At 54.9% G+C, this 12,567-nt stretch overlaps 1 protein-coding gene across 6 annotated transcripts in view; it reads right to left on the bottom strand.

Annotated features, from left to right (window-relative positions):
• LOC112924083 (cadherin-23) overlaps positions 1-9,924 on the bottom strand; it is a 76,292-nt gene extending 66,368 nt beyond the window's left edge. For 3 of the 6 annotated variants that reach the window (XM_072754985.1, XM_072754986.1, XM_072754988.1), the window contains exons 1-4: positions 9,747-9,921; positions 8,410-8,538; positions 7,194-7,322; positions 6,209-6,436 (exon numbers count right to left, since the gene is read on the bottom strand). In XM_072754985.1, the coding sequence (XP_072611086.1) occupies positions 6,209-6,334 (126 nt within the window). In that variant the 5' untranslated portion in view covers positions 6,335-6,436; positions 7,194-7,322; positions 8,410-8,538; positions 9,747-9,921. Of the gene's footprint in view, positions 1-6,208; positions 6,437-7,193; positions 7,323-8,409; positions 8,539-9,746 lie in introns of all 6 variants that reach the window. The other 3 variants (XM_072754984.1, XM_072754987.1, XM_072754989.1) reach the window with 2 other exon arrangements.
• Between the last annotated feature and the right edge of the window lie 2,643 nt (positions 9,925-12,567).

Raw genomic sequence — 12,567 nt, 5'->3', positions numbered from 1 at the left:
CAACCTGTAGAGGTCCGGTTCACTCTCCACTGCAGCTGGGGCGCTGCCTGCTGGAAGGGGCCTTCCTGGGGGTCAGCTGGAGTGCCCAGGCTGGTCTGTGATTACACAGCAATGGGCAGAAAGGGACTGGGACTGCCAGCCAGGACACCAGGTGCAGAGACCTCTCGAGAAGTAGACAGCCCAGCTCCACATGAGTCCCAGCCCACAGTGGACACCGGCCATGTAGCCCTTCCACTGGGCACTCACCGTGCCTGTTTGGCAGCATCGCCCCTCTTTCCTGTACGGGTGCGGCCTCCCTACCTACTCTGAGTGCAAAAAGGTCTGTGGCTCCAGTAGCAGCCTGTCCTTCAGACCTAGTTGCACAGCTGACAACTGAAGCATAGCTGCGGGGTGACGGGTTGAACCAGGATGCCAGGGTCCTATTCTCTGGACACTCCCAGGGCCCCCCTCTGACCCTCTACTAGCTCTAGTGCTTAGCAGCTCTGTCTGTGATTAGTGGGATCTCCCCAAGAGCCCTGAGCTCGTGTGGGCTAGGGGGCCGGGGGGGCGCCGAGGTTTCATTTCACATTTCACCTTGCAATTCTGATCCAGTGGCAAGACTTCCTCAAATATATGTTGGGAGGGATTCTGAAATATCAATATAGCTTACTGAGAAAATGCTGACTTGAGCGTGCAATGCGCCCCGGGCACATGTTGGAGAAGTGGCAGCTGGTGTGCTATCTCTTTGCCTTTTCTGTTACGATACTGTGTTTTCCAAAAACATTTACACATGTGTTATTGCCTTTTTTTTTTTTTTTGATTCCCCCTCCCCTACCAGAGGCTTTATTGTATCCATTTAGTGCACAGGAAGATGAGACTCCAAAAGACTTGTATCTTGTCACAATAAGTGAAGGTGGACCTGGGACTAAAGTCTAGGTGTTCTGCTTCTCAGGCCTGTGCTCCTTCCTCTTCACTGAACGGATGTCATCATAGGCCAGGACTTGGACCTGTCTACGGTACATGCCAGGGCCCTGGGGGGTGAACCTGTGCCTGCAGGCCCGTGGCTCACCTTCCTTCTGCAGGTTTTGGCCACTCCCCTTTCTGCCTGGCAACCCTGAAACCACAGGACTCCTGGTGGGCCTGGGGGCCCATGCACCATCCCCTCCCTGCTTGCTCACTATGGGAGAGGGGAAGGGAGGAGCTCTCAGCTGACCAGGGTCTCTGGGAGGAGACCTGCACTGCACGTGAGCGGCTGCGGAACCTCCCTCAAGATATGGGGTAAGGGAAGGATCTGGATGTCACTGTGGGGCAGAGAAGGCCTGCTTACTTGGTGTGTGGCGCAGGGAAGGGGCGAGGCGGGGGTTTCCTGAGCTCGAGCCAGGGGAAACTTCATCAACAACAGTGGGGCCCAAGTTTAATAGACAGAAGAGCTCTTGGTCCTGAAGATCAGAGGTCAGCTGCCAAGAGCAATGTCCCCAGCTCAGACTTTCACTGGGCTACTGCTGGAAATTCTTGTACCAACAAGCAGGCAGGGGGCAACTTCTGACCTTCTGCCTGGACAGGCGACTTCTGTAGGTCCCCCCTCCCCGACCCCCCAGCCTGAGAAGCCAGAGCTGGTTGGCTGGGATCATCTAACCTGCTGGCTGTGATTCGTGCGGCAGGGAGGCCCCCGTCAGGCCCTCCCTCTCTCCATTCTCCTGCCAAGGTGCCTCTGTGGCTGGAGGCAGCTCCTGACCTCCCCGGTGCTATTGCCTTCCATCCTTCCTCCCTGGGCCCGGCCCTTCCTCTTGCAGGGGCCTCTCTGCCGGCCACTTAGAGCCCTCCCCCAAGCCTGGCCTCCTTTGCCTGTGTCCTGGAGCTATCCAGAGAGCTGAGGCCGTGCAGTGATTTCCCCTGGCTGGCTGGCACACCATTGTGTGGCGGGCCTGGGCTGGCCCGGATGCCCCTCGGTGCACAGCTGTTCCTAGCTCTGGGTGACACAGGGCTCAGAGCTGGGTGGGGACAGGAATGCACAGTTCTCAGGAAATTGGGGTGTGGGGCCCAGGGAGAAATGAAGAGATAAGAGGGTTCAGATACAAGATTTCTCTTGGTCGCTGAATAGCAGGCTTCCCCGGGTAAGAGGGCTTCACCGTGTAAGTCACAGAGGCAAATGCTGTCTTCTCCAGAAAACCTTCCTTGGTTCCTGACTCCAAGTTCCTGGCACTTTATTACATCCCAGAGTGGTGACTTCCTGTTACCTGTCCACCTGCCCCCTAGATTTTAGGCTCCTTGAGGGCAGGACTGTACCCAACTTGTGTCTGACTTCCCGGCCTCCAGCACAGGTCTGGCATGTATTTGGTGTTAAATGAATGAAGGAAAGAAGAAAGGAGTGACTCTTACTTGCCCTTGTAAGGTTAGTCCTGGGCCAGTGAGGGCTGGCTTGGACCAGGCAGATAATTGCAGTTGGAAACAGGAGGACAGTGTGTGGGTCTGCTGGGCATCCCTAGACAGATATGTGTGGGGTGGCATCTACCCATAAAACCATGGTGACTTTTCCTAAAACCTTGGGACGGTTGGTTGTTCTGATGCTGCTCAAGGCTCTGACTGATGCAAGAGGGCTTGAAACAACCCTACCCTTGAATATCCATCTGGTGAAATCTGCCCAATAGCAGGGTAGGGACCTCCTCTGGTCACCTCTGGCCTGGTCCTCGGTTTTGTGCTTGACCCCAGGGGTTCACTGTCTAGAGGGGACAGTCTGACCACAGAAGCAAAGCAAATCTTCAAGGGTCCAGTGCTCCTTGGAGGCAAATGCCAATCATGGTGGGGCAGCACTGGCTCCCGGTGCCCTGGCTTGCCAGTTGCAGCCTGTCCTGTGCCAGGAGGGAGCAGAGGGGACACTTGAGAAGATAGTGTGATCAGCTCTTAGGCAGGCCCCAGAGACAATGTCCCCAGGAGGATATGTAGACAGCGAGCCATGCTCTCGGCTCTGAATGCTGCCCCTGGGCCTGAACTACCTGTGGCTCCCCAAAGCCATGCCTGGTCATTGCTTGCTCTTAGGCCTTTGTTCAGGCAGCTCTCCGGGTCCAGGATATCCTTTGTTGTGCTATGACCACGTGACAAGAAGCCCAGGTGTCACCTCCTCTAACCCCTAAGAAGCCTTCTCCAATCCCTTGTTAGTGCTCCTCAATGTACGGAGAGCCTCACTGCCTCCCTTACTCATTTGCACTTTATTGTGGCAGGAACCAACAGTGGGTCCTCCCTGTGTCCCTGGTGCCCAGCACACAGGGACATCTGGGGAACATTGGCTGGCTGGCTGGCTGCCTGAATGAATGAATGAATAAACGAATGAATGGACAGAGAAGCTCTAGTGCTCACTTCTCAACTACACTCCCGTGGCCACTGCCATTCTTCCCTGTGGGGTGTCCCTTACACAAGTCAAATACCAGAGCTCTTTTCTCAACCTGAAGGAGGAGGAAAGAAAGTTCAAAGGACCTAAAAAATGTCTCCTGTAAACCTTTCCCTGGTGGTACCTGGTGCTGTTTGTCTGCATCACGCATGGTGTTACAGCCCAGGAGCCAAACACATGTTTTCTCGGTCATGGCCCCAGGGACCCCCATGCCTGATGTTAGTCATCTGGAAGGTGCTTTCCTTTCTGGGGCCGGAGCTGGTGATGACCAGAATGTGGACGGTAGAGAAAGGGACACCTCTCATCACCCAACTCTTCATAGTCTTGCCAGGGAGCTGGAAAGCCTGAGACGTGCTTCGAGGCAGGGCCAGGATATCAGGGACCCATGGGTGAGGAGGCAGTGCTCATGGGTCTCAACCAGGCTAGGCTGGGTCTCTGGGGGGGTGGGGTGTCAGCAGATGAAAACACCTTCTGGCCACAGGGACTGGTCTCAAGTTCTACAGAAATTGCTTGGGTAGTGGCCCACCCATTCGTGGTGGTTAAGTGTGGCTGGGGTGATTCACAGTTCCCTGATTGTCTTTTCTTCTGGGGACCTAAAGGAAGCCAGATATTGCCTCCAAAATGCAGGGTCTCAGGATATCATGGGTCTCACTGACTGCCTCCCAAGGAAACTCTGTGGGGTTTGGGTGAGATTGGTGTGTGCACTGGTTTAGGGCAGGATGAGGAGCAGCCGCACGGCACACGCTCTCAGCTTCCCACCCCCAATTCATCCTCTACCCTTCCCTCACTAACGAGCTCTGTTTTTGTCTGAAGCAATGATCTATCTGGCTCCCATATTATAAGCCAGTCCTGACAATCCTGTCATTTTTTTCCAATCTCCTCTGTAGCGAGGGCGCCCATATGAACCACTTTGGGCCATTGGCATAAGCAGAACTCTGGAGAGTAGTTCTGAAAAACTTTTGCTTTCTTGATAAAGGGGCAGGAGTGGCTTGCATAGCTCTGTCTTGTCATTTCCTGTCTTGAATGCTGACATGATGGCTGGTGCCATAGTGGCCATCTTGCAACCATGGGGGAAGGTCAGGAGGCATTAGCTCTGACGTCACCGAGCACAAAATCAACATTTGTAATTCTCTCCAGAATTTTTGTTATGTGAATAAAATGCATTCTGATTTATTTATAACTCTAGAGTTTCTGTCACTTATAGCCAAACATGTCTCTAAATACTATTGGAGCAATGACCAGGATGATGACTTGCCCCAAAGCCAGGTGCAATTAGGGAGGGGTTGTCAAAATGGACTCTTTCCATGTCACACAGTAATGATACCCCTACCTGTTCCCCCCTCAGGTAGTTGCATGTGTCCTGTAAATGTGCCTCTGTTTAGCTCACTGGGTGGGAATGGCTGAAGTGACCAGTGGGGACGCTGGCAGCTATGGAACTAAGGATGCCCAGGGTGTGCCCAGAGCCAGTCCCATATGCTGGGCATCTCAGAATGTGGTTTCCTGGGATTGGTCAAATTCCACCATCCTCCCCAGAGACACGCCATGTAAACAGGCCTGCTCTGACCTCACAGTCTACAGGGCTGCTGCCAAAGGGGAGGGGTCTAACAGTCATCTGGAGGAGGCAGAGGGACGGGACTGAGGCCTCATTGAAGATCAGTTCCTAGGAAAGACAGTACAAAAATGTCCCCAATCCTTTACACTGTATTTGTGTATCCACACTCTTTTTTAACTCATTTGCAACTTGTTTCTTCAAAAGATGAGTGTTTGTGACTTGCTTTGGCCAACAGAATGTGCTAGAAGTAACCTCGGTACAGTTCCAAGCCTGGGCTCAAAAGGCCTTGTGTGCTTTCACTGTCTGTCCTGAACCCTTTCTAGCTCCACGTGAACAAGCATGAGCTAGCCTTCTGGAAGAGGAGAGATAGGCGACCCGCCCCCAAAAGCTGAGCCTTCCAACGCCACATAGCTGCCCCCCCAACACAGATGGGCTCCCAGTTAAACCAGGCCTAAATTGACAGTTTGCAAAGCTGACCCTAAATCAATGGTTGTGTTCCGTCTTCCCATTTGGTTTGGGTTTCGATGCAGCATTACCGCGGCCATTCAGAGCTGATACAATCCTCCTCCTCAGGGCTTACCAAGCACTTCCACAGACATGAGCTAATTCAAATCCCCAGACACCTTTACAGATGACGAGACCGACATTCCGAGAGGTTCTAACTTGCCGGCGATGGCGCAACCGGCTCACAGGGCTCCCGACTCCAAATCTCCCCCTCTCAATGTGCAAACGGCTCGCACCCCGGCCCATCACCCCCAGACTGTCTTGCTATCCGGTCCCACGGGTCCTGCCTCCTTCTCCAACCTCACAAACCTTGCATGTTGCCTTGGGCAGGGCGCTTTTTCTGAGCAAGCACCAGACTGGACCAAGAGCATTCCTCCCGTCCAAACTAGACATACTGTGACAGCGCGTCATAGCAACGTGACAGAGTACCTTTTCTTATCTGGCGGAGTATGGGTTAATACAGCGTGACAAGTGGGGTGGGGCTGGCCAGGCCCTAAGGTATAGGCTCAATCTGTACCATCCCACAGAGCTGCCCTGTTTGGGCAGAGAGGGCTGAACAGAGGCTCTGAGTGGCTGCAGAGGCAGGAGCACCAGCACACCAGTTCTGCACACGCGGGTCCTCCATAAACACTCATAGGCTGACCTTCTAAAGGCACAATAAAGGAATTGCCAAGGATTCACCCACGGCGGGCATCCCACCCCATCCACCTCGTTCGCCCGTGCACAGAGGTCAGAGCTGCCCTTCAAGCACCCTGCCCTCCCTGCAGCCGCCCCCCCCCATTACTCACCGACAGGGTCGGGGTGCCTTCGTCTTCCACCGTAACCCCCAGGTGGTAGAAGCTCTGGCGCTCACGGTCGGGTGGGGCGGGCCGCGTGACAATCTCCCCACTGATCCGGTCCATGCGGAACGTCATGTCCTCATTGCCCGCAGTGATATAATAGGACAGGATGCTGTTGATCCCAATGTCACGGTCGGTGGCTCTCACCTGGACCACAGCAGTCCCTCCACCCACGTTCTGCAGGGAGAGCAGGAAAGAGGTCATTCTGGATTCAAACCCTGGGTGGCAAAGGTTAGCACCTGCTCCTGGGAGCCCAAGGGCTTCACCTGGGCCTTTAGAAAGCTTTGCTCTGTTTTCTGTGGAGCACAGATGAGGAGGATACAGATGCTGGTCGTGAACATTCTGTGGACGCCCACTACACGTGGGGCTGCATGAATTCACCGACTCTTCTCTGTAACCCCATGAGTTCGGTATGATGTCATCTCCACTCACAGACAAGAAGATGGAGATACAGGGAAAGGATGTATGCAGGTCACATGGCCTCTCAGTAGCATGCCTGGGTCTGAATCATGGGAGCCTGGCCTGAGACCAGGCCTTTAAAGCCCTATACCACCTTGCTTTTGTGGTGCTATCACTGGCATGATACCCAGTGATGCTAGGCAGAAATTTCCCTCAGTGGCTTAGTCTAAGAATGAATAGTAAACTCGTTGTCTTGTTTAAAAGCAGCTCTCCCGGGGATAAATCCCAGTTCCCTATCAGTGGCAGTGGAGACAGGTTGCTTCCTTCTTTCTCTCTCCTCTTGTCTCCTCTTTATGCCTCCCACAAAAAGATACTGCATTCCAGGAGCTGGCACTCCGGCTGGCATTGTGAATGAGTGGGCCACACCCCACCTGCCGGATGTGAGGCCCTCGTGGGCCAGGCAGACATTTAAACAGGTACTTCAGGGTCACTCACGTCCCCTGTGCAGCTATAGGGACGCGAGCGCTGCCCTCACCTCGTTCACGCTGACATTGTACCCAAAAGGGGTCTCGATCACTGGAGGGTTGTCGTTGACATCCAGGATGGTCACCTGCAGGATGTGGTCCTTCTTCCGTGGAGGGGTGCCACGGTCGGAAGCTACAACCTGGAGAAAGGAGATGATGGGATTCAGGGCTACAAGGAGGGGAAGGATCAGGAATACGGGGTCCAAAAGGGCAGTCTGCCCAGTGGGGAGGCAGACAGACTCACTGGTCCATCCCTACCCCTGGGTGGCCTGCCAGCCCTGGGCTCGCCCCAGGATTTTACCTTTTGCCCCATGCTGCAAACAATCCTTGCCCAATTGTTGTCTGACTTGGGGCCAGTATTTGGAATCAGTCTGGTGTGCCCGGTCTTTACTTCCTGATCTGTGTTCTGGGCTGTGCCAGCCCCTGACCATGGCCGTTACCTGACCCTGGGCTCCTGCCTCTAGCTTCAGATACCCCTGAGCACTCCTTTTTTTTTTTTTTTTTTTAATTTTTATTTATTTATGATAGTCACAGAGAGAGAGAGAGAGAGGCAGAGACATAGGCAGAGGGAGAAGCAGGCTCCATGCACCGGGAGCCCGATGTGGGATTCGATCCCGGGTCTCCAGGATCGCGCCCTGGGCCAAAGGCAAGCGCCAAACCACTGCGCCACCCAGGGATCCCACCCCTGAGCACTCCTATCTGAGCCCTGGCACATAGAGAGAGCCTTCCATAATCTCTTCAGCAATGAGCTGGAGCTCTCCCCGTACCCTGACCTTGTGCCTAGGAGACTGGATGCTTCCTGGATGCCTGCAGGGCAGCAGAAAGTGCTCTCTAGGCTCAGACCCCTGCAGAAATGTGGCCCTGGGGTTCCCAGGGTCCTTAGAACACGTGCCGGCCATAGCAATTCAGCAATAATGATGGCCTCTGTGACTTCTCACACCTGTGCTTGTTTCTCACCTGCAACTCCCATTGCACAGGAAGGGAAACCAAGGTACAGAGAGGGCAAATAACTTGCCCGAAGTCATATTATTTGTGGAAGAGTCAGGGCTCTACTAGCTCTGCTGGGCTCTCTCTCCCAGCTCTTATGACAGGGACGGACACCTCTGCTGCTTCCTGCTCTGGGTCCACTGAGGACCAGTGATACAGAAAGCCGATTGCCAGGGTGTGCTGAGCTCTTCTGGATGGTCAACAGAGGCCGAGGGCAGCGGGTGGGCGGGGAGTTCCCACCTTGAGGATGTAGTGGTCTAGTTCTTCTCTGTCCAAAGGCCTGGCCACAAACACTTCGCCAATGGAATCATTGGTGGTGACGATGTCAAAGGTCCCAGCGATGTTGCCAGAAGCCAGGGAGAAGACCACCTGTCAGGGAGGAGGGAGGGTTAGGGGCGAGAAAGTGGGGAGGACAGGCCACCGGGTTAAGCCAAGGGCCCCACCTCTGCCCTCCCGGGCCCTCTGCTCAGTAAGGGCATTTGAAAAGAGAACATTTTATGCAAATGTGGTTCTGTCCTTCAAAATGTGTGTGGCAGGCCCACTGAGGCAGCACAGGACCTGTGGCAGGTTCCCGGGTAAAGAGATGCCAGCATGCTGGCCCAGAGGCCAGAAGAGTGGGTGTGAGTCCCGCTGCACAGATGTTTCCCAGGACAGAGGTGCAGAAGTACTAAGAGTTCTGGAGGCCCTGCTAGAAGCAGGCGCAAGCCCTAGTGTGACATGGGTTCCATTTGGCCCTCACGACAACGCTCAGAGGGAGATGCTGTCTTCAGTTTGCAGACAGGAGGCTCAGAAACATGGAACAATTGGCCAAGGTCACATGGGTTGCAAATACCCAAGAGAATGAAGGCTTGAATACCTGTGCTTCTGACCCCAAAGTCAGTCCCCCAAAGGTGCACAAGCCATTTTTCGGGGGGGCAGAGGGAGAGACAATCTTAAGCTGACTCCTCACTGAGCGCAGAGACCAATGTGGGGTTCAATCTCATGACCCTGAGATCCTGACCTGAGCTGAATTTAAGAGTCACCCGCTTAACCTCCTCAGCCACCCAGGCGCCTTGAGCAAGCCATTTTTAAACGGTGGAAACCTCCTCAAACATACCGCCTAATTCACAGGACAGATTAAAGCAGATTAAAGCAGCAGGAAGACAGATATGCTCTATCACCCCTCCTCCTTGCACTCTAGGGTGTCCAGACCTGGGGAGCGTGCATGTGGAATGACCACTTCCTGTTGTGGGACAGGACCCCAAAGCAGGAAGGAGGAGGAGCATGTCCTCTCTGAGACCTGGTTGGCACACAGGACCTAGATGCTGAGGGGTTTGTGGCTAAGGTGACAAAGGAGTCACCAGGAAGGATGAACCCCCTCTGCTTTCAGCTTGCTATGGGGGGCTGAGCTGTGACCCACCTTCGGGTTTCATGTTCACTTGACCCAGGGAGGGCCAACAGCCTGCACAGCGCTGCTTCCTTTTTTTTGGGGATGAGGGTGAAGACAGAGCAGTGGTGCTGGGACTGGGGGGAATCTGAACACCCCTCCTCTAGCTGAGAGGCTATGGGAGGAGCCAGCTCTCTCACTAGGTGCCCACCTGCCCATTGCTGCCGGCGTCGGGGTCCCGGGCCTTGACGGTGGCCACTCGCTGGCCCACGGGGCAGTCCTCAGGCACGCTGACCGCCGAGTCAGAGGTAAAGTCAAACCGGGGACTGTTGTCATTCTCGTCCAGCACCGTGATGTAGACCTGGGGGTGAAGGCAGCCAGAGAGACCTCCCACCTCCTTCCCCTTCCCGGCTCCAAACAGCAGGCTCCCACGGTGGGCCCACTTGGGGCCTGGAGCTCTGATAATTCCAGAAGGTTGACTAGCATTTGGACTTTACGCAGAGGTCTTGAGCATATCTTTCCTAGCAGTGTGATGGGGAGGGTTGCACATGCTCAGATGCTGAGGCCGGGAAAGGGGTCCAGGGGTGGGGGGCGCAGCTCAGAGGTGGTGCGGCTGAGACAGGAAGGCATGGGGCCTTGGCTACAGGGGACAGAAGCTACTCAGGAAAAAAAAATCCATGAGGAATGCCAGCTTGGCATTGGTAGAGTTTCCTGTTTTTCAAGAGGAACCAGGAATCCAGATTTTTATGAGGAATTATGTGATTAATTAAAATTAAAGGAAAAACTTGTGCTAGCTGGCCAAAACACATCTGACGGCCAGACATTGCCCAAAGGCCATTTCATTTGTAGACCTGGATTAAAGGGAAGGACACGGGGCTTCAGAACGAGGTGGGGGATCATGAGGTGGCCTAGTGGTCCCAGTGGGGAGAAGAGAGGAATTTCCAACTTTCAGATGGCAACATGCAAGCTGTATGCAAAGAGCGTTTTGTTTTGTGTCTGTAGCTTTTGTGTCTGTAAGCCCCTTAGGCTCACTGATGGAAGGTTCGGAGGGGGTGAGAGGGGCTTAGGTTTTAGGAATCCCTGGCCTGGCTTGCCCCCACTGCCCCGCACCAAGGCGAACCTCATCCTCTCCTTCCCTGGGCCTGGGGTATGGGGCTCCCAGGCTGGCCTGCCTGTCTCCAGTGTACACAGGCCCCACAGAGAGGCTGCAGAACCTTGCTGCCACAGAGGAGACCCACTGCACCCTCCCTGCCGATCGGGCCTTCCTCCTTCTCCATCCTAGCCATGCCCCCGTATCCTTAGGCAGCTGTCAGAACCACGTGGCAACAAGCCACGTCTGGTGGCAGGACCAACCCCACCACTTATTAATCAGCTGTGGCAGGACCAACCCCACCACTTATTAATCAGCTGTGTGATCTTGGAAAAAATTATTCAACCCCTCTGATTTTCTAATTTCTCAGCTGAAAGTAGGAACAAAAACACACAGAGTGCCAGGATGCTTTGGGGGGAATGAATGAGCAAACAAAAAGTTAAGGGCAGTATGAGGAGTTCCCCGTCCTGCTTCCTGCCTGGCATGATCCCACTCACTAAGGCTTCTGCCCATCCATCATGATTTTGGTCAGGGAGTTCTGTGAAGTCCCAGAGCCCAGCCTGCTCATCTGTGAAACGGGCATAAAGATGCCCAGCACGCTATTCGGAGGCCTCCATGCTCTGATTCCTCCAAACTCTCTTGCTCCGCTCAAGGCCTTGTTCAGGCTTCCTGAGCTTCCTTCCACCACAGGGCCTTTGCATATGCTATTCCCCCCCTGCCTTTACACTCTTCCTTCTTGGCTGGGTAAAAGTCTATGCTTTCTGTGGATCTCAGCCTGAGCCACTTCCTCAGGGAAGCCCTGCTTGAGTTCCTTGACATCTTATTTTAGCCTCTCTCCTGTAGCATACATTTACCGGTGTGATAATTTAGTCCCTCCCGCACTGTGTCTTAGGTTTGTGAAGGCAGAGGCTATGTCTGATTTTGGTTTCCTATCGTACCCTGAGCCCAGAGCCTGGCACACAGGTGCTTCCTCTGGGATTACCACTGTGATGTTCGTGAGGTGCTCCCAGCGGCAGAGAGTCAGCCTCAGTGGGTGAGAACGGGGGGCAGGTGCAAAGGTCTATAGAGTTAGATCTGGGTCTGTGTTCCCAGCCAGGGCCTCCCTGTCCAAATCTGCTTCCTCTGCCTCCAAAGGCCTGAAGGTGTTATGCAAGAGCCCGCCCCCGTCTGCCCCTTCCTGCTGCCTCCCCATCCATCCCAGGGCCTACGGGGGCTGCGGGGGGTTGGGCGGAGTCAGGTGGAGGTGAGTTGTGGTTTGGGGGTTCCGGCCTTACAGAGGAAATGTTACCACCTTTAAAAGGTCCCTCCGCCTGCCTCCGCACCTCCACCAGTGCTTGGGGCCAACAGGGCTGGTGTATCTGGGGCAGTGGGACCTGGGGCCTGGGAGGAAGCCAGGGCAGAGCAAAAGGCTGTAGGTCCTGCTTCCTGGAAGAGGGTAAAGTGACTGTGGAGACACAAGGCCTGTGCAGGAGTGTGTGCCCAGGCAGAGGAAGGGGGCTTGCTGAGCTACGGAAGGGTTCCAGCGGCCTCGGCGGGCAGCATCCTGGCTGCCTAGCAGGCTCCACCTGGCCTCAGCTCCCAGACTCTCATAAAAATGAGGGGTGAGCTGCAACTGGGCCCATTTTACAGAGGAGTCTGCTGAGGCCTGGTGAGAGGGCCCCATTTAATCTGAGCCTCAGCATCTCCAGATGGGGTGGCCAGGGGCCCGAGCTGGGAGCTGTGGCACACAACGTACCTGCCTAGTGTCCACCACTGAGGGTTCTGCTCACCGGCTGTCCCCTGAGAGCACTAGGCGTGGAGGGGGCTGCTCTTGGCCCCACTATCTCCAGGCTGGCCCCATGTGGATGGATTTTGTGGTCCAGCCAAGCCACAGCCAGGGCCACTGGAACTCAGCACCTCCAGGGAGCAGTGGGGCAGAGGACTCCAAGCAGCTGCATGTGCC

Source organism: Vulpes vulpes, chromosome 4 (assembly GCF_048418805.1).
Source record: "Vulpes vulpes isolate BD-2025 chromosome 4, VulVul3, whole genome shotgun sequence".
Lineage (NCBI taxonomy): Eukaryota > Metazoa > Chordata > Mammalia > Carnivora > Canidae > Vulpes > Vulpes vulpes.
This window is presented reverse-complemented; position numbering and strand designations above follow the sequence as displayed.